We start from the raw sequence: 20,602 nt of genomic DNA, 5'->3' as shown, positions 1-20,602 counted from the left end.
GATGGAGTACTTTTACAGCCCAGCACGCTATCTGAACTAGTCGGACTTTTACAGCCCGGAGCGTTCGTGGGTTCGGCCCAACCCCAAGTACCTCCCAAAACATATGGGCCTATTTCTATACGAAATTTGGTCTAGTATCCGGGCCGTGTGCACTGGGCCTAGATCTCCGCTGCATTTCCAGGCCCACGGAAGCCACGCTTCTTCTCCAGCGGCGTCTCGCCGCTTCCCGACGCTTCGGGAGCCCGGCTCCGCACTGTCGGCGTGCGCGCCGCGTGCCGCCTCCCGTCCTCTCCGGAAAACTCCGGCGCGGCTTTCTTTCTTCCTCCGCCTTCTTCAAGGCTCCAGTCCAGCTGCTCGCTCCCACCACCCTTCGCCTCCCCAAGCTTCGTCTTCGCCCGCACTCCCTCCCAGCAACCGCCGCCCCGGAGAGTCCCGGATTTCGTGGCCATCTCCGTCGCACGATCGAGTGGCGAGGTATCTCCGCACACCCTGCGCTTGCCTTGTTTTCTTTACCTGCTTCGGTTTGTTCCCCGTCGTAGTGCTGTAACTGTAAGCCCGGATCTGTGAACCTGTTGTGGTCGCTGAATACTTTCTCTTGATGGAAGCCTAATGCGATGCGATGCGATTGTCTGCTAGCTAGTAGCTAGGTGTTACTACTGGAAAATCCCGACATTTAATCCTATCCCGTTGATGTTGGATGTGTTGTTGTCAGTGCTAGAGGTTGGAGAAATTCCTGAACCCCGGCAAGGCATGAAATTGGCATAATCAGTGGAATCGAAGTACGTGACCTACTAAGTCCTAAGTTTGTCTTGTCGCAGAGAACTCAACTCATTACTTGGTTCATTGGTTTTTAGCAATCTTATTCCTTGGTCGATCCAGGATAGTGTCATCTAGTTACATGAGTTGAGACCACTATATACAACTGTACTGCAAGACAAGTTACTTGTTTCAAATACGCGAATTGGTTATCTATAATTCAAGCTGCCTTCGCGGGTGCATCAAGTGAGTCCGATATGCATGGATGAGGACAGAGCCAGAAAAAAAAAAGGAATTTCTTTTTATCTGTATGTGAAATGTACAAGTACTGTCAGGACTCCTGAAAAAAGAAAAGGAAATACTGTTAGGATTCAGAAAATATCACTTGAATGGATTGCTTATTTTGAAATAGTTTCATGGGTAGCTCCTTTAAATGGCTCGAATAGGTCATTTCTGAGTCATGGACATGTTTGGTTTGCTAGGATTTCACACCGTTTCATCGAGTGTCATTGGAATTCTGTTTTCTTGCTTGTTTTTTTGCCTTATGTATTGGCTTACACTTTTATGTTACATTTTGCAAATGCAATAAAATAGTACTATCATAAACCCTTGGCCTTAAAACTACTAATTCAAATGGCGGGCATAGTTTGGATTAACCAGATCTTTTTCCCTTTTTAGAACAAGAAGAATGTTAGGTACACAATACTGACGCTGCATTGTTTGCAGGATGACTGAACAATTATACACTGTGGCATCTGACAGTGAAACCACTGGGGAAGATAAGTCGCAGATGTCGTTTCCTGATGTTGCTATTGGAATCGACATTGGGACCTCAAATTGTAGTGTTGCCGTTTGGACTGGCCATCAGGTTGAACTCCTCAAAAACACTCGCAACCAGAAAGGGATGAGGTCATATGTGATGTTCAAAGATGACAGCCTTTCAGCAGGAGTTACAGGAGGAGCAACCCGGGAACATGGACATGAGGAAAGAGATATTTTGTCAGGAAGTGCCATATTTAACATGAAACGTTTGATTGGGAGAATGGACACAGATGAAGTGGTTCAAGCTAGCAAGAGCCTTCCTTTTCTTGTGCAGACATTGGGTATTGGGGTGAGACCATTCATTGCAGCACTGGTGAACAATATGTGGCGGTCTACCACTCCTGAAGAAGTTCTTGCCATCTTTCTCCTTGAATTGAAGGCCTTGGTAGAGATGCATCTCAAACATCCGGTGAGGAATGCTGTTCTTACCATTCCAGTTGCATTCAGTCGGTTTCAACAGACCAGGATTGAGAGAGCATGTGCGATGGCTGGGCTGCATGTGTTACGGCTCATGCCAGAGCCGACCGCTATCGCACTTTTGTATGCCCAACAGCAGCAGCAATTGCTACATGACAATATGGGAAGTGGCATTGAGAAAATTGCTCTGATATTTAACATGGGTGCTGGCTACTGTGATGCTGCTGTGGCTGCCACTGCTGGAGGTGTTTCTCAGATAAGAGCACTTTCAGGAAGCACTGTTGGTGGAGAGGATATCCTTCAGAATGTCATGCGCCATCTCATGCCTGATTTTGATAGTCTATATGCTGGTCAAACAATGGACAGAATCAAGTCAATTGGCTTACTCCGGATGGCAACTCAGGATGCAATTCACAAACTGGCTACGCAGGAGCATGTGGAGATCAATGTAGATTTGGGGGCTGGCCACAAAGTGTCAAAGATCTTGGACCGTGGAGAATTTGAAAAGGTGAATCAGTCTATTTTTGAGAAATGTGAAGGGATCATCAAGCAATGCCTGGCTGATGCAAAGTTAACACCAGAGGACATCAATGATGTGATATTGGTTGGAGGATGTTCCAGAATTCCTAAAATCAGAAGCGTTGTCCTTGGCTTATGCAAGAAGGACGACTCTTACAGTGGTATAGACCCACTTGAAGCTGCAGTTTCAGGGGCTGCTTTGGAAGGAGCCATTGCCTCAGGAGTATCTGACCCTTCAGGGAGCCTGGATCTGTTGACAATTCAGGCAACTCCAATGAACCTTGGAATTCGTGCTGACGGCGGTAACTTCGCCGCAATCATTCCAAGGAACACTGCTGTTCCTGCGAGAAGGGACATGCTCTTTACCACAACCCACGACAATCAGACCGAAGCTCTCATTGCCGTCTATGAAGGCGAAGGGAATCAGGCTGAAGACAACCATCTATTGGGATACTTCAAGATCACCGGTATTCCAGCAGCAGCAAAGGGCACCGTCGAAATCAATGTCTGCATGGACATCGACGCTGGCAATGTCCTCAGGGTATTCGCCGGCGTCGTCAAGCCTCAGGGCCAGGCTGTTCCACCGTTCATTGAGGTGAGGATGCCAACGCTAGACGATGGCCATGGCTGGTGCGGACAGGCTCTCGCCAAGATGTATGGCAGTACGCTTGACCTGGCTACTATCCCGAAGAAGCTGCATCCTTGAGAAATTGCATATCGTCGCATGTAGTTGTATGACTCCATTATCTAAAAAAAATGTAGTTGTATGACTCGTATCATCCGGTGCCGTAGTTCGTGCATATGTGGTTCGACCGTGTCATGATGGTTACTTGGTTCAGTAGCTTGTTTGCCGGACTTTTTACATGTAAACATAAAGAGTGCCAATGTCATCTCTGTACAAAAAATGTGTGTCGCGTGTATAGAATAAATCAATGTTACCGGCTGTTCGGAACTCGAGTATTCCACTTTGTATAACACTAGAGTAGAAAACTAAAGGTGTCTAATCCGTTGCTTGTGAAATATAAGGGCCTGTTTACTTTAATGCTAAAAAAAATTTTATCAAATTTTAGCATTGCCAAAATTTTGGCATAGTTGCTAAAATTTTGGTAACTTGTCAAAATTTTGGCAAGATTTCTTATATAGTTATCAAATTTTGGCAGCAAACTAAATATAGCTATTTTTTTAGCAACTTTATCAAAACTTGGTAAGGTTGAAAATGGCATTAAATTGAACCGGCCCTAGCTCCAAAAGGTTCTACCTGGCTTAAACCCAGTGTTGATCGCTTTCCTTTATATCCTTCCCTGAGTTCTCTGTTCATCATATTTGTTACATTCAGATGTAGTAGCAACGGCGAGTGACAAACGTAAGTGTTCATCATATTTGTTACAAAAGTACTAATATAACATAAGCTTCTAAGCACAAATCCTAAAATGGTACTCCCTCCGTCCCATAATATAAGGGATTTTTAGCTTTTGCTTGCACTGTTTAATCACTCGTCTTATTAAAAAAAATTTGTGCAAATATAAAAAATGAAAAATTGTGCTTAAAGTACTTTGGATAATAAAGTAAGTCAAAAAAATTCCAAATTTTTTTTGAATAAGACGAGTGGTCAAACAGTGCAAGCAAAAATTTAAAATCCCTTATATTATGGGACGAAGGGAGTAGTATATAAACTTAGATGATGAGATGGAGAAAAGAAGTAATTAGGAGAGAGAGGATAAGTTATCCCTCGTAAGAGACTCTAGGAGAGAAAATGCAAAGAGTAGAAAGGAAAAAGAACTCTAAAGATACTTTAAGGGTGTGTTTGGGAACCCTCACTTCCCTAGCATGCAAAACGGAGCAACATGTAGCGCATGATTAATTAAGTACTCCCTCCATCTACTTTTGATAGGAATATTTTCAAATCTAAAAAAATTATTTTTGATAGGTATATTTCAATCCAACAACATATCATCTTAATAGCTTTCTCGGATTTAATGTGTGACTCTCCATTCTTCTTCACAAGATTGACTACATGGGTATCGAGAAATTTACATATTAATGAATCGCTTATTTACAAGGAATGACTAATAGCATGTTTAAATAGATGATAAGTAAAATTACTTATGCCAAGATAAAATATGACTATCAAAAGTAGATGGGGGAGTATTAGCTAAAATAAATTTTAAAAATGGATTAATATGATTTTTAAAGTAACTTTCATATATAAAGTTTTTGCAAAAAACAAACCCTCCCTCCCTAACACGTAAAACAGAGCAACGTGTAGCGCATGATTAATTAAGTATTAGCTAAAATAAATTTAAAAAATGGATTAATATGATTTTTTAAAAAATAACTTTCGTATATAAAGTTTTTGCAAAAAACACACTGTTTAGCCATTTGAAAAGTGTGCACGCGAAAAACGAGGGAGGTGAGTTGGATAAATAGAGATAAGAACTCAGCGTTAGGGTTTATTTAGATCCCACTCCAAAATTTTTCATCATGTTACATCGAACGTTTGAACATCTACATGAAGTATTAAATATATGCTAAAAATAACTAATTGCACAGATTGCAACTAATTTGCGAGACAAATTTTTTAAGCCTAATTGCCACATAATTTGACAATATGTTGCTACAGTAAACATTTATTAATGACAGATTAATTAGTCTTAATAAATTCATCTCGCGATTTACTGACAGATTCTGTAATTAGTTTTTTTATTAGTACTCGAACACCACATACGACACCGTATATAATACCTGATGTGACATGTAATTTAACACCCCTTTATTACTACCTTTGTTCCAAATATAAAGGATATTCATGCAAATCTAACCAGAAATTCCTTGATAGGTCCACCACCTGTACTGCTAACCACCAGACCCAGGAGAGTCTTTCTACCTGACTAACCCAGTGCAAATCGTGGTCCTGTATACACGGCCCATCGTTCTCGGTTCACCAATCAACATGCTTGTTTAGCCTCATTGCTTGTTTTGAGAAGCTTAAAAAACTGAGAAACAACTGATTGATAGTCAGTTTTTGACAATATAGAAAAACTCGATTGTCCAGCTTCTAGTTTATTTTCTAAATTTTACAACTATAACTCCTCAGAATCTGAATCAAAAGCTGAACTGTTTAAATGAGTTTCTGATTCTGAGAGAAAGTAGTAGTTAAAAGCTCCCTAAGCATGCTCTCAGTAATGGCCAGTGGCGGGCCGGCGTACTGTCTCTCTCTGTCACAACTCACATCGTCCTTAGGACGACAGGCGGTGTGATGTGTCATGCACCTGCACAAATTCGTCCAGGTCTTTCTACCGGTCATGCGAGAAGGAAGCTCTGGTGGGTTGGTGATATGTAACGGCTGCGACATCCGGAGGGCGAATTGGCATCACAGAACGGGCTAAAACGTGCACGTATAGATCATGGGCTAATGCATCGATGTATGCTGGGTGCAAGCATCGATCACCACAACTAATTTCGAGAATCTAATGACCCCTTTTCCTGCTTGCCCTCTGCACCAACATGTTGCCGTGTGAATCAACAATTATCTGCTTCAGGTTGGCCGCATATATTTTTGACCAATAGGCATTACTAGACGCCGTAGCAGCCAAACAATCAGAGAGTTCCATTGCTTACGCCTGCCTCGTCTCCGGGGTCAACTCCCCCGGTTTCGTGTTGCTCCAGTGCATGCAACCCTAATACACAGCCTCGTCATTTTCACTTATACTTATAATCAAAGTTTTAATTTTTAATTTTTAATTTTACTAAAAAAAATTTGTGCGTTGTAAACGGGTGAAGGTTATTTTTAATCTTATTATTGTTATACGGTTTAGTTAAGATAAAATTCATTGTGGGAATTCACTTAGATATATATATTTTTCTAGAAAAGCGAGTTTTTTAAAAGAGATTTTTATGCGACTCCTTATATATTTCTAATATCAAACAATTTTAAAACACGATTCAAATGTGATCTGTATTTCTAAAAGCGAAAAAATTTAAAAATCGACCCATACACGGATGACGTACCAAAGTACCGGCAAAAAACATCTTCAATTTTTATAATAATAGAGATATTTGATTTGATAGTGTTTCCATTTGTAATTTATTTTATTGCATTTGCTTTTCAATCAAATCAATAAGGGCACATATGTGAAAATTTTTATCCATAATCTTTTATTAGTAAACCGTACGAACATAAATAACATAAGTATAAGTGAAACAATGAGACGGACACTACTCGACACGTCCTATGGCTCCTTCACGTCATTCTTATAAGCAGAATGCAAACTTGCAATGGCACTGTAGCAACAAAACAACAACTTAAAAAAATATATTGCATGCCAGCAACAGTTGACTGCAAGTACGGTGAAATCCAAACACACATACACACACACAAAAACCAGTCGGCCAGTTCCTGCGCGTACAGCTGTGCGGTGGATGGTACTAGTAGTTACAACTCCGAAATTACCAAAAGTCCAAAGCAGTATTAGAAGTCAACTAAGCAGGATGAAATTAACGGACGTGTCAAGGGGCAAAGCGCGTGTACGTCACCACTTGCCACGCACGGGGGATCGGAGTCATGCCCAACCTGGACACGTGCACGTATCGCGCCTGCCTCCCTGCCATCTGCCGCTCAAGCCCCGATCGCGACGGGTGTTTATTTTAGAAATTGTAACACACGAACAATCTCAAATGCAGAGATCGTTGGGAAAATTTACCACGGGATAAAAAACGGCGGTGTCACCGTGATCTACGTGCATGAAACCGACACCGATTACGTGCGCGCGCGGACTTGGACTGCATACGGCTGGTATTCGAGTGGCTGGTATTCGAGTGTTCCAAGTCCGGGGAATAGTACTGCTCCACGCGAAGGATTTCTCGCGAAATCGTCACGTACCTTACGGTGGCAACTCGTGTATGCAGCGCCCAAGGATCGAGCTGTGATCAATCGTGCACGCGTCAAGCGTCAGCGAAAGAAATTCCATGGAAATTTTCACCATGTTAATTCGTGAGGCTTGAGTACATTTGTCGGTGTGTACACAATCAGTTCATGGTCGATCAAGTGGAGTAGTTCCATCCGGTAAGCGTCAAACATCGTATCACAGCACGATTCCGACGACAAGGAGTTCACCCAGTTCGATCGGCTTACGTGAAAATTCCCATAGGCACGGAGAGTACGTACGTGCAGATTGTAAGTTGCAAAACGGTGCCAAATATTAGTTGATCGATCTGACATGACCACTTGACTATGATACGGTTGTATGAACTCAACAAGAGTGAGAGCGTGCGAATATTTTTCGATGTTCAATTCGTTGATATGCAGAGAAGAACGAAGCAAAATTAAATTTGTGTAGACATAGGTACGGAGGTTATTTGGAGAGTGACTGGCCGTTAGACCACACGTTTGTTAATTCGTGTTCACGGTTTTTTTTTTTTGTTCTTTCTCATGAACTACACATGGCTGATTAACGGATACCTATTAATTATTACTAGCAACTGTGTCCGGTACTACGTACGTATATCTTATACAATCATATCTTAATGAGAATCACGAGTAGATCAAATCCAATAACAATACAAAGATGACTAAACTAGCAGCTCTTGGGCAAGAATAGCGGCGGCTAATCACCACTGCTTGTGTTCTGATTAAACGCCGTCATCTACACTAGCTACTACTAATATAGTACTATGGGAATGTTTAGATGCAGAAGTGTAAAGTTTTAGCGTGTCGTATCGGGTATTATATAGGGTGTTATATGGGGTGTTCGATCACTAATAAAAAAACTAATTACAGTATCCGTTAGTAAACTGCGAGACGAATTTACTAAGACTAATTGATCAGTCATTAGCACATGTTTACTGTAGCACCATATTGTCAAACCATGAAACAATTAGGTTTAAAAGATCTGTCTCGCAAAGTAGTCGAAATCTATGCAATTAGTTATTTTTTTTCTATATTTAGTACTTTATGCAAGTGTTTAAACGTTTCATGTGATATGGTGTAAAATTTTGGGGTGTGCCCTATGATACCACGTTTACTAGAAGGAAAATATTACAAGCTAGGTAAGCCGACTAGCCGAACTAGAAGTCATTTTCTTTAGCTCGCATTTTCCACAGAACCACAATTTCCCAAGTAATAGTACTACACTACTACTCCACCATGTCCATCGCACATGTTGCTTAATTTTCCTTAGCAAATATTCAAGTCAAGGTCCTCCATTCACATGATCAGCTCGCCAAAGATTCAAGTGAGCATCACCGTACAGTACCAAGACAGCAACCAGCGTCAAGGCACTGACATGCGGGCCCGCCTAACGCCAGGAATCAATACTGTAGTACCGTACATCCAGCGTCAAAAAGGCCGGCGTTCAAACTTCAATATATCCAACTATATATCCAAATTTCCAAACTGCTGCTCCTACTTGCTCTCTCCCTCTTTTCCAAAAGGAGCTCAAAAAGCTTTAAAAAAAGGTTTTAATTTGGATAAGCAAAAAAAATTAAAGTGGGATTTGAAAGTCTTGTGCTGCTTATGCAACAGTCGCAGACTTGCGGCACGGCCAGCCTCCGGCCCGTGGGCCGCCGGGAAAGCCGTCGCTGACCGGCCGGCTAGCCAGCCCGGGAGGCGACCCGGCGGTGGGTCCCACCTATGCCACGTGGCCGCATCCTGCCTCTCCGATGCGTTTGAAATGTCTCCCCCCGTGTGATCGGGCTCCCACTCCCTCTCTATATATAGCGAGCGGCTTGGAGCCCTGTGAGTTCATCGTCTCCATCTCCTGCTTGCTCTTGGTAGCTAGCTAGTGGAGATCGCCGGAGAGGAGAGAGACGACGAGAGAGAGAGAGAGGGGGCAAGATGGCGGGAGGGTTCTCTGTGTCGGGGTCCGGGGTGGAGTTCGAGGCGAAGATCACGCCGATCGTCATCATCTCCTGCATCATGGCGGCCACCGGCGGCCTCATGTTCGGCTACGACGTCGGTATCTCAGGTATATATCTACGCACGGCCGGCCGCCGGCGATGTCCGAACATGGCCATGGCCGGCTTTGATGTCCTTCTGTTGATTAGTTGGTTCATCTCGATTATTCATATTGGTGTCTCCTGCTTGAAATTGAGTGAGATTCCTCTTGCACGTGTGTGTTATCGGTTTGATCTGTCTACATATTTGTGTTATCTTGCTATGGATAAGCACATATAAGCGCAAAGATTAAAGCGAAACGGATGATTTTATCCTTGTCATTAAATACCTACCATTTACAGAGGATCAAAAAAGATCTTGCCATTTTATTGAGTCCATTTGGTGCAATTTTATCCTTTTTCATTAGTTTCCGGCTTGTAGTGCTCCTACAGTCCAGCTAGTAGTATGATTTTCTTGAGGATCCCAAAGCATTAAAATTTTTAGATGTTATTTTAGAGAAGGAATCGAGTGTTATGAGCTAGCCACCTGCTTTGACAGGCTGGTAAGTCAATGCATTTGTTTATCCACGGATCACGTTTCTTGCAACTCTCTCAGCTTTCTTTCCTAATTTTGTGTGGCCATGTTCCCTTTTTACATCTAAGACAATAAATTCCAATTAAAACGGAAAAAAAATCTTATCCACTCTCTGATTCAACCTTTTCCATGGCGCACTAACACAACATTTTAAAACATTCCAAGTTCATACTTATACATGCCATTTTTGCCACAATAGATGACGAACTTTACGACTTATGAAACTAAATAATATCCGTTGAAAATCTTGTGAATTTCTTTTTCTTGGTTAGGCGGAGTGACATCGATGGATGACTTCCTGCGCGAGTTCTTCCCGACGGTGCTGAAGAAGAAGCACGAGGACAAGGAGAGCAACTACTGCAAGTATGACAACCAGGGCCTGCAGCTGTTCACCTCGTCGCTGTACCTCGCCGGCCTCACGGCCACCTTCTTCGCCTCCTACACCACTCGCCGGCTCGGCCGCCGCCTCACCATGCTCATCGCCGGCGTCTTCTTCATCGTCGGCGTCATCTTCAACGGCGCCGCCCAGAACCTCGCCATGCTCATAGTCGGCAGGATCCTGCTCGGCTGTGGCGTCGGCTTTGCCAACCAGGCAAGCAACTTTCCAATAATCTTATCGTTACAGGCTTACAGCATTATATCATTTCATATAATAAGCTATGGAGTTAAACAAAGTCATTACGCCTTATACTATTGTTTTCACTCATAATTTGCACGGATATTTCCATGTTCCTTTTTTCGTCCTGTACTTTCTTCGCAACATCATCTTCTTTGATTCCATATATTATTGACTAGTACTAATATAAACTGATACTACTCACTTGAGTCCAAAAGTCTTAGCACAGAGTTTAAGTCAAACATATAAAGCGGTGGCTGGTTTGAGAATTTGCATCACAAGCAAGCCGAATTTTCTGCTTCCATGAAAACGACGTGCGTTCCTGCCTGCCTAATACTCCTATATGAACCACCGTCCTGATTAGAATTTTTATACTCGAGTCGAGCATATACATTACTAAAAATTATATTTTTATACGTATTTCTTATGGCGTCGGATACTGGGGTAGTTAGTACTGTACTTAAACACGGGGCCCTTCGTAATTGCCGTAATTTTGGGGTCAAACGCGTAGAAGTATGGGCATATATATACATGGATTTATGGACACCTCGGCCGGTGCCGAGAGAGTCTTGATCGTGCATGACTTGTGTTCGTCTACGTTGACATCTTCCATTGGCAGCAGCATGCGTGTGATAAACTTTTTAAGTTCCAAGATTCCGATGTCCTCGTGACTCTCCTAGTTTAGGATTAGCCACGCTTCTTAATTAATCCTTACTGAACCTGGCTAAATTACCCATTTTTTGTTGTCCAAGTTTGTAGTCGAGACGTCTGAAGAAGTTGCAGCCAACCAAGAGGCGATAGGTGTGCATGATTTTACAGCCGGTAGTTTTGCGTGTGGCTGCCTGCTATCTGGCCGTCGCAGTTGTTATCAACGGAGGAATCGACCTGTGTAGTGTAGCAACAGACTTGTGTTTGTCACGTTTGTTGGAGATTGGTCAGCTTTGTTGACTGATCTTTACAGCAACTTCTAGCTAGTTACAGCCACAACTGTCAAGTCCTCAATGGATGCAGCTTGGAATACACACATGCTGTTGCAGCTTTGGCTTGCTCTGGTTTGATTTTTAAGCAGAGGCTGCTATGGCTGTCCACGCATATGCCACACGGGTCGCAATATGTAGACCTTTGGTTTGGTTCACTGAGTTTTGGGCTGCAAAGTACTAGTTGGCTGCTAGTGTGCTTGATTGGTAGGAGAGTAGGAGTAGTACTTAATTTGCTTGGCTTCTTCTGAATTTATTCGTGTCTAATAGATGAAACAGTAGTTTACATATTACGCACACTCGCCAACATATGGGACGTCTAGACTCAATTATGAAGCTGCCAAGACAATAAACTAAATATGCAAGAGGTTTAGTACAGGACAGAGTTCATGTGATCAGTTATTCAGTCACCACCTAACAAGACTTTGATGGAGGCCTAGGTTCAACAAACATTAGAGTGGTAGCAGCAGTCAGCAGACACTATCGTACTCGTAGTAGTAGTCTAATACTACCATATGTACAACTACTACGGTTTGTTAATTCCACCTCTACCGATCAGCCCCCTTGATTATGGTTAAGATAACAAAAACTATCTTCTCTGAATAACAAAACTATCTACATAATTCAAGGGTCATGCCGTATTGCCATGTGATTAGGTATTAGGTTCAACGCCTAACCTAGCTTGGGTTGTTATTATACTCAGAAATACGCACGGGGAATTTATTGGCAGAGTTGGTGCCTTTGTAAGTTTATTATTACTATTGAATGATGAGCTAGGTATCTGCACGCTAAACAAAGGCGAATCAAGTGTCACTTTGGGCCTAATGGGCCTCGTCAAGCCCATCTGAATTTAATAACAGAGGTGAATACGTGCAGGCCGTTCCATTGTTCCTGTCGGAGATCGCGCCGACGAGGATCCGCGGCGGGCTCAACATCCTCTTCCAGCTCAACGTCACCATCGGCATCCTCTTCGCCAACCTCGTCAACTACGGCACCGCCAAGTACGTCACACATCATCATACACACACATTCAGATACAAATGCAATGCATTGTACGTATGATGATGAACTGACATGAGCTGCATCATTTTACGTACGCATGCAGGATCCACCCGTGGGGATGGCGGCTGTCGCTGTCGCTGGCCGGCATCCCGGCGGCGCTGCTGACGCTGGGCGCGCTGTTCGTGGTGGACACGCCCAACAGCCTGATCGAGCGCGGGAGGCTGGAGGAAGGGAAGGCGGTGCTGAGGAAGATCCGGGGGACGGACAACGTGGAGCCGGAGTTCAACGAGATCGTGGAGGCGAGCCGCGTGGCGCAGGAGGTGAAGCACCCGTTCCGCAACCTGCTCCAGCGCCGGAACCGGCCGCAGCTGGTGATCGCCGTGCTGCTGCAGATATTCCAGCAGTTCACGGGCATCAACGCCATCATGTTCTACGCGCCCGTGCTGTTCAACACGCTCGGGTTCAAGACCGACGCGTCGCTCTACTCCGCGGTGATCACGGGGGCCGTGAACGTGCTGTCCACGCTGGTGTCCGTCTACTCGGTGGACAGGGTGGGGAGGCGGATGCTGCTGCTGGAGGCCGGCGTGCAGATGTTCCTGTCGCAGGTGGCCATCGCCGTCGTGCTGGGGATCAAGGTGACGGACCGGTCGGACAACCTCGGCCACGGGTGGGCGATCATGGTGGTGGTGATGGTGTGCACGTTCGTGTCCTCCTTCGCGTGGTCGTGGGGCCCGCTCGGGTGGCTCATCCCCAGCGAGACGTTCCCGCTGGAGACGCGGTCGGCGGGGCAGAGCGTCACCGTGTGCGTCAACCTGCTCTTCACCTTCGTCATCGCGCAGGCGTTCCTCTCCATGCTCTGCCACCTCAAGTACGCCATCTTCGCCTTCTTCTCCGCGTGGGTCGTCGTCATGTCGCTCTTCGTGCTCTTCTTCCTGCCCGAGACCAAGAACATCCCCATCGAGGAGATGACCGAGAGGGTGTGGAAGCAGCACTGGTTCTGGAAGCGCTTCATGGACGACGCCGACAAACACCACGTCGTCCCCAATGGCGGGAAGAGCAACGGCGCCACCGTTTAATTTAGTCGCTGAACTGTTCTATATATATGTCACTGTCTCACTGATCAAATCACGGTTGAGAAACTACACCGATGCTATGTATCAGCTCATGCGTGGCCATGTGAGATTGATCGATAAGCAGCTAGCGACGGCATGCAAACTTAAGGGTAGTGTAGCAATTTCGGCTCTGTACGTACTGCAAGCAATGGCGAGTATTTCAATTCGGAGTGCTTCTTGAGTTTGTAGTTTGTTGTATGAGTTGTATCCTTTTATGTTTCTCCGAGCAAGCCTGACACGAGTTGGCGCCTCAGTGTAACTTGCAGAACAGAATGCCATATATCTGCACCTTTTTTTGCCAAATTTTAATTCTGGAGCTCTGAAATTCGACGGTTTTATGCATATAGTCGGTGACGGTGAGGGTACAGTTCAATACTGTATATCAGCAATGTGATCCCAGCAGGAGCGGCTGGCGACACATTTCCGGATTGCATTTCACACTCATTCCATGCCGGCGCATTCCCATGCACGTACGTGGCCGACGTACAAACGCTGCATAATTTAGATAAAAAAAAAAAGGAAACTGGTAATGCATCTTCTCACTGAAGATCAGAACCATAAACCTTATCATAATTTACATACGAGAAATAATTCATGCCTACCTATACTATTGCCAACATCAATTCATAATTTAGATGCTGTCTAGCTACGTTCTGAAATTCTGCTTCGAGGACCTTGCAGGCCTGATTACTGTGCTTCAGTTTGTGTTCTCCCTTGCAACAACAATCCATACTGGATTCAGAATTGTATTTGACCAAACAGGTTTTGCAACGATTATGATCCACTCGCCTGTTCTCATAAGAGAACATTCATGCTCATCTTCATTGTGATGCTTAAAGTTGCAGATTTGCAGTCTAGCACCCTTCCATAAGAACTGTCCAGATATGTAGTAAGGCACGCCACGATGATAAGAACTGCCCTCCTGTAAACAAGATAAACTCCAAAACGTCACTATTTCCCCTTATTTTCAATTAAGGGATGTGATGCGGTGCACCTAAAGATAAGTATGCAAAAGAACAAAGCCAGTGCCAAATTGGCGCACAATAAGTCATAGGTCATTGTCTTCAGTCTTGACTGTTAAGTCTAAAGCCACAAAAACAGTTAACTCCACACAGACTTATAACAGCAGATCAGTAAATAAAAGTGAAGTATATACTGTAACAGCTAAAGTTTATTGCACATCATCAAAACTCAATAACAGATTGTTAAATAAAACAACAGAAACATAAACTATATCAAAATACTAGAAAATTGATAATCGTGCAGTAAGTCTTAGAACTTACATCACATGGAACCTTCATTAGGCAAGTTGAGTAAATCCTGGTATCTTCAACCCAGAGCTGTTATCTTGGCTCATGTGCTAAAATTTTGTTTTGTTGCTTCCATCTTCAACAATAATTCCCTAATACTACCTTCCATCCTTGTTTTCATGCTGAGAAATCGATGGTGTGTCCTTTCAATGACTTGCAGTTCTTCAATCTTTCTTTTGCGTTGCTCTTGTAACTCATTTATGTGGAGTTCACCTATTTGAGTAGCATAATGTTCCTCTATTTGTGCATGTTTAACCATGGTGACGTGTTTCAGAGTCTCAGCTTCTTTGCGTGCATCATTGGCACGTTGCTGGTACATATTTGCTTCAGCCTGCTTTAACCTGATTAGGGCATCCAGTTCATCAACAGTAGGCTTATTATCAACTGTCTGGAAGTCAGTTCCGCCAAATTTTCTAAGCGTTAATGGGCTCCCGGTGGTTGAAATTACTCCTTGTTTTTCTAAAAATGGAACTCCCTCCAGGGTCACCGATGGTAGCCATGATGGTGCCTTTCGACTTGAACTAGGAATCCCATCTATTCTTTCAGCAATGTTGCATGGAATGCCCTTCAGTGGTACTGATGTACCACTACCAGCGTTAGAATTGTCATCTAGAACAGGGAAAATCGAGCATTAGCCTGGTTTTATTGCCAAAAGACCATTAGCATCTCTAATATAACAACATGATATCAGAACATGGATCACATAATCTTTTTGCCAATATAGCTGATACTTCTGCTATAGCATTGTGTAAAATATAGAAATCTTATTTCTATTTCCAGAAATATAAAATATCTTACAGGACAACAAAACAAAAAACAAACATCTTTATCAAGCATGAAAATGATAACTATTATTTTTTTTATTATGAACTATGATTAGTAGCTTACCAGAAAAGAACGCCATGATATATTTCACTACTTCAGGATGATAGGCCCTGTTTTCCAGTTTAATTATCATCTGTTTTACAAAGTCCCTGACTCTCTTTCCCCTTGCATCATCACTTGAAGAAAAAATTCTTTCTACGTACTGAAGCTCCCTAACCAGAGTCTCCATCCTCCATTGCATAGCACATGTTCGGAAGACTTCCTTCACAAAACCAAACATCTCTGATGGATGCCCACAAGCAGCGCAATGAAACTGCAGCTCATTAGTACTATATGCCCTCGAGCCACTTCCCCCCTTCCGAATAAGAGAGTGGCGCAGGCCACAATCAGTATGGCACCAGTGAAGACATACGTCACAACCAACCCAACTACATGTATTAGATGCCATGTCAAAATTTGAGCAGACAATGCACATGCAAGAACTACAGAAACCAGTCTTCCGTTGGCAAACTTTACAATCACAATCATCTACTGGTAGAATGCTCTTGCATGAGAGATTGCGGCATTTCAAATACAGAAAAATGTCAACCAAATCACATGTACCAATGCTATTACTTTTCTTCATAAAATCTGGAAGACCAGTTCTTATAGCAACGAGTATCTCCAGCAATACGCGTGGACACCTTTGCAGCATTTCACTATTCAAGTCAGACCTTTTTTTAAGTGCCTCCTGCAATGCTACCACCTGCCCTCTTTTATCCGCATCAGCTATGATATCAGAAATGGCCTCCCTCAAGTATGTTACAGAATTGCTTGTCATCTCGTCAAGCATCCTTCCTGTATGATGCAAAGGTTCTGATACTATCTTGGAAATAATCCTTTCGATGACACCAGCACCATTAAGGACAAGTTGTTGCCCATCCTGCCGCTCACCCCTTGTAAGACTGCTGCTGCTTCTCTCTCTTGTGAGCTGCCTTCTATGTCTACTTTGTTCAAATCCTGAATCATGAGAATCCCGACTATGAGTTGGCGACAAAACACCTGAGATCCCTGCGCGCCTGTGAATGTCCTTGGAAATCCCATTGTTCTGCACATTCACACCAAGAAAGGTCTTGTCTGGCAGATTACCATATTTTACTGTATTCTGAAGAACTGCGGTAGGTTCCCTCTTCTTAGTAGATTCATTCGACAACTGAGCTTGCCATCTTGTGCTGTCGCTCAACTTATCAACACCCTTAAATAAAGGTTTACTGCCGACTGAATGCTCATAGTTGTCTAATGACTGTTGGGTAAGTGAGCAACTAGGATTGTGAACAAATGTTTGAGAATTGGTCAATGATACAGAACCTGTGAACCCTTCTGAATTTGTGCGGAACGATGATGATGGCAACATTTGGGAGCATGTTGCAAGGTCTAGAGATTCAGATCTGGGAACTGAGCATTTGAATTCAGGATTCTGTAAACAACCTGATAAGCTAAGTGAAAGGTCAAGCCTCCCTATCTTAGGTGTGTCATCTTCCTGCTTTACAGAAACAGTCCCACTAGATTTTAGCACCTCTGTTCGGTCAATGTCAGGTTGCAGTGCTAAGTCAAATGATCTTCCTACTGAACTTCCTACCCCTATGTCTTCTTCTTTACTAAGGACATCAAATGCTATACCCTTTCCTTTATCTTCAGCACTAGGTTTCCCCATAATTAAATTTAAAGCTGTACCCTCTTCCTTCCTATCCCCATTACATTCCTTGCTTGGTTGAAGGAACACATTAGCACCTACTGAGTTTGCTTCCAAACAAAAACCTTTTACTTCCTTCTCGATAGTTTTGTTCTCAGCAGCTGCCTCTTGTTCTGGGACTTCAGTATCACTTAATGCAACTATATTTTCACGGCCATCCCTCGGGAGTGCCTCTTCCACATGTTGAGACGCATCAGGTTCAAATGATTCACTCATCTTCTTGCTGGATATAGTACCTTTTTCATTTTTTTTCATTTCTGGGGCCCCTTGGCTTGGAGAGGTCGCCACCTTTTCATGTACCAGTTCCTCTGTAATAGCCGACTGCTTGCACTTTTTAGCTATTTCAAGAGCACTACTGGGACAACCGTCTTCTGCAGTTATTTTTCCATGCATTGCTTCCTTTACAGTGCTAGGTGAATTTCCCTCTCCCACCACATCAGCAGTTCCATCTAGCACCAGCTCTCCTTCAATCGTTTCCTTCAACATATCAGAATCAATCTTCTCTGGCTCAACAGCATTGGCAGTTCCATCTATTGATGCCATTCCTTCCTGTGGTGTCACCTGCAGAAGACCAGATGAAGTACTACATTCAACCCTGTCAACATCATTGGCAGTTTGATCTCTCGTTTTCCCCAGAAGAGCTTCTTGATGCATACCGCACAAACTGACCTTCCTAACCACATCAGCAGCATCAACAGCTTCATCTAATGCCATCGCTTCCTCCTGAAGTCCTTGATGTATGCTGGATGAAGTGCCCAGCCCAGATTCATCAACAGCGTTGGTTGTTTCATCTTGTACAGGCACCTTTTCCTGAATAGCCGCCTCCTGGTTGCTAGATGAAGTGCCATTCCCAGCTTCATCAACAGCATTGGTAGTTTCATCTCGTATAGTCGCCTTTTGCTGAATAGCATCCTTCCGGATGTTAGATGAAGTGCTCTGCCCAGCTTCATCAACATCACTAGCAGTTTCATTCCGTATAGTTGCCTGTTCATGAATAGCCTCCTCATGTACACTAGATGAAGTTCTCTGCCCAGCTTCCTCAGCAGCATTAGCAGTTTCATCTCGTACAGCCGCCTTCTCACAAACAGCTTCCTGCTGGATATCAGACGAAGTGCTCTGCCCAATCGCATCAACAACGTTGGCAGCCTCATCCCGTATCATCGTTTCCTCCTGTGGCACCTTGTGACTTCCACTGGATGAAACGCACTGTCCAACTTGATTGAGAGCATTGGCAGCCTCATCTTGCCCTTGCACCTCATGTCCTCTCCCCGTTGATACTGCGGCATCTGAGGTGGATTTTTCATGCCTTGTATGAGTTACCGTTCCTGCTTCTGCAATCATACTATCCTTGATCTTCCCTTCTTCCCTCCCTGCATTGCGAGCAGCAGATGAACCAGCCACTCCTTTACCATGAGCTCCTAAATCCCCTCTCACACCGGATTCCACTTTTTTCACCTCACCGCGCTCCGGTCCTTTCTCCTTGGCATGCCCAGAAAACTCGATCTGCTTCCGGTGATCCACCGCAGCAGCGCGGGCCTTGGTCTCGGGATCTGGCGCAACCTCCCCTTCCTCCATCTCGCTGATGCCAAAGCTCTGCTTCCTGGACTTCTCCACCCTCGCACCATCAAACCTCCTGCTAGACTCACTGGGCAACCGCAGTGGCGGCGTCGGCGGCGACGCCCCGGACCGCCTGGGCGCCGCCCTGTACCCGTCCAAACCTTCCGAATCCCTCCACCCGCCGCTCTGCCGCCTCCACGCCGAGCTGCCGCCACCGTCCCGCCGAGACCGGTCGCGCTCCGAGCGGAACCCCTTGGGGAACTCCCGCCGGAAGCCTGAGAAGCTCTCGGACCGGTGCATCGCCCGGTCCCCGCCGTACCCTCGCGGAGATGGGGACTCCCTGTACCGGTGGTCGTAGAAACCACCGCCACCGCCGCCGCCGCCGCCGAACCCCTTCCGGCGGTCGAACCCATCGCCGTCGTAGTCCCCCGGCCGCCGCCGCGGAGGCGGCGGCGGCGGCGGGGGTCCTCGGTCGTAGAACCTCCTCCGGTCGTCGTCCATGTCATCTCCGTACGACCTCTGCCGCTTCATGGCGCCGCCGCCGCCGCCCGGAAATCAACTGCCCCTCCGATCCGCCGAGGAGGGCGGGGGCTGCAGCTGCTGGGTAGTAATCAGGGGGGGAGAGATAAGGAAAGAGAGGAGCAGCTTGTACGGGGAAAGGCGTGCGCGAGATGGCTACCACCGCCCCCACTCCCCCATCCGCTGCTGGCTTGGCTGCTCGCCCTCCGCTTGCTTCCGGGTCACTCCTCCCCTCGATGTCTCCTTCCTCCTCCCGCTCGCTCCCGGCCACCACTTCACTGCCCCCACGGTCGCGGTCAACGGCCGTCACCTGGATTTGGACCCGGGTCGGAGATTTTTTCACCACCCCGCTGAGCACCGCGGTTAAAAACGCCTCCTCCTCTCTGTTTTTCTTTTCCTTTTTCACCGACGACGACGAGAGGGAGAGGGGCCGCAGGACACGCACACACGCGGGCGCCTGCGTGCGGCGGGACCCGGGCGACGGCGGTGGGGTAAACCGGGGACGCCTGCGCCACGTGAAGGTGAAGCGGATCCGGAGCCGGGGGGCGGAACAGGGGACGCGGGGACGGGGCCGCAGCGGCGCGGCGCGTGGTGCGGTGTGGGATTCGGGCGCTCGGGGGTTCGTGCGGCGGTGGTGGTGGTTGGTGGCGAGTTGGGGATGCGGTGATGGGTTTGAATGTTTGATAATTGATACTCCTACTCGTTTGATGACGGGTGGTGGGGGTGGAGGTGGGAGGAGTCGGAGCGGAGCAGCGTGGTGGTGGCGTGGGTGGGTCAGCTTTTTGACTGGTGTTTGCCTAGATAGGCGAGCGGTTAGCATCAGCGCTTTGACTTTTTTGACCCCACAAGCACAAGGCACACACCACCACACGGATGCCTTCCGTCGTCTCGTCTCCAAGTCCAAGCGGGCTGTGTGTTTCTCTCATTTATAATTTTCTTTTCTTTTTCTTCGCTCTGAAAAGAATAAAAAAAG

The 20,602-nt window shown here is 45.4% G+C and overlaps 3 protein-coding genes across 4 annotated transcripts; 2 read left to right on the top strand and 1 right to left on the bottom strand.

Annotated features, from left to right (window-relative positions):
• Positions 1-365: 365 nt before the first annotated feature.
• Positions 366-3,474, top strand: LOC4332080 (heat shock 70 kDa protein 8). The gene is made up of 2 exons (XM_015772443.3): positions 366-474; positions 1,483-3,474. Exon 2 carries the CDS (start codon positions 1,484-1,486, stop codon positions 3,218-3,220), a length of 1,737 nt encoding a protein of 578 aa, XP_015627929.1. The 5' UTR covers positions 366-474; position 1,483; the 3' UTR covers positions 3,221-3,474.
• Positions 3,475-9,255: 5,781 nt separating this feature from the next.
• Positions 9,256-13,989, top strand: LOC4332079 (sugar transport protein MST4-like). Its single transcript, XM_015774963.2, has 4 exons — positions 9,256-9,476; positions 10,252-10,571; positions 12,449-12,573; positions 12,678-13,989. Exons 1-4 carry the CDS (start codon positions 9,347-9,349, stop codon positions 13,648-13,650), a joined length of 1,548 nt encoding a protein of 515 aa, XP_015630449.1. The 5' UTR covers positions 9,256-9,346; the 3' UTR covers positions 13,651-13,989.
• LOC9267543 (protein OBERON 4) lies at positions 13,196-20,327 on the bottom strand. Of its 2 annotated transcripts, XM_015774962.3 has the most exons (4): positions 15,885-20,327; positions 14,970-15,605; positions 14,289-14,608; positions 13,196-14,178 (listed from the first exon to the last, which is right to left on the bottom strand). In XM_015774962.3, exons 1-2 carry the CDS (start codon positions 19,639-19,641, stop codon positions 15,040-15,042), a joined length of 4,323 nt encoding a protein of 1,440 aa, XP_015630448.1. In that variant the 5' UTR covers positions 19,642-20,327; the 3' UTR covers positions 13,196-14,178; positions 14,289-14,608; positions 14,970-15,039. The 2 variants fall into 2 exon arrangements, with proteins under 2 accessions (XP_015630448.1, XP_015630446.1); XM_015774960.3 differs by having other exon boundaries at positions 14,067-14,608.
• Positions 20,328-20,602: the final 275 nt, after the last annotated feature.

The sequence above is a fragment of the Oryza sativa genome, chromosome 3, assembly GCF_034140825.1.
Source record: "Oryza sativa Japonica Group chromosome 3, ASM3414082v1".
NCBI lineage: Eukaryota > Viridiplantae > Streptophyta > Magnoliopsida > Poales > Poaceae > Oryza > Oryza sativa.
This window is presented reverse-complemented; position numbering and strand designations above follow the sequence as displayed.

What these genes read in the sequence shown, in the direction of transcription:
- LOC9267543 (XM_015774962.3), bottom strand. Translation starts at nt 19,641, where the DNA reads ATGAAGCGGCAGAGGTCGTACGGAGATGACATGGACGACGACCGGAGG. An exon ending in TATCATGGCGTTCTTTTCTG is followed by an intron (nt 15,606 to 15,884) that starts GTAAGCTACTAA and finishes TCCCTGTTCTAG; the next exon opens with ATGACAATTCTAACGCTGGT.
- LOC4332080 (XM_015772443.3), top strand. Translation starts at nt 1,484, where the DNA reads ATGACTGAACAATTATACACTGTGGCATCTGACAGTGAAACCACTGGG.
- LOC4332079 (XM_015774963.2), top strand. Translation starts at nt 9,347, where the DNA reads ATGGCGGGAGGGTTCTCTGTGTCGGGGTCCGGGGTGGAGTTCGAGGCG. An exon ending in CTACGACGTCGGTATCTCAG is followed by an intron (nt 9,477 to 10,251) that starts GTATATATCTAC and finishes TTTCTTGGTTAG; the next exon opens with GCGGAGTGACATCGATGGAT. An exon ending in GTCAACTACGGCACCGCCAA is followed by an intron (nt 12,574 to 12,677) that starts GTACGTCACACA and finishes GTACGCATGCAG; the next exon opens with GATCCACCCGTGGGGATGGC.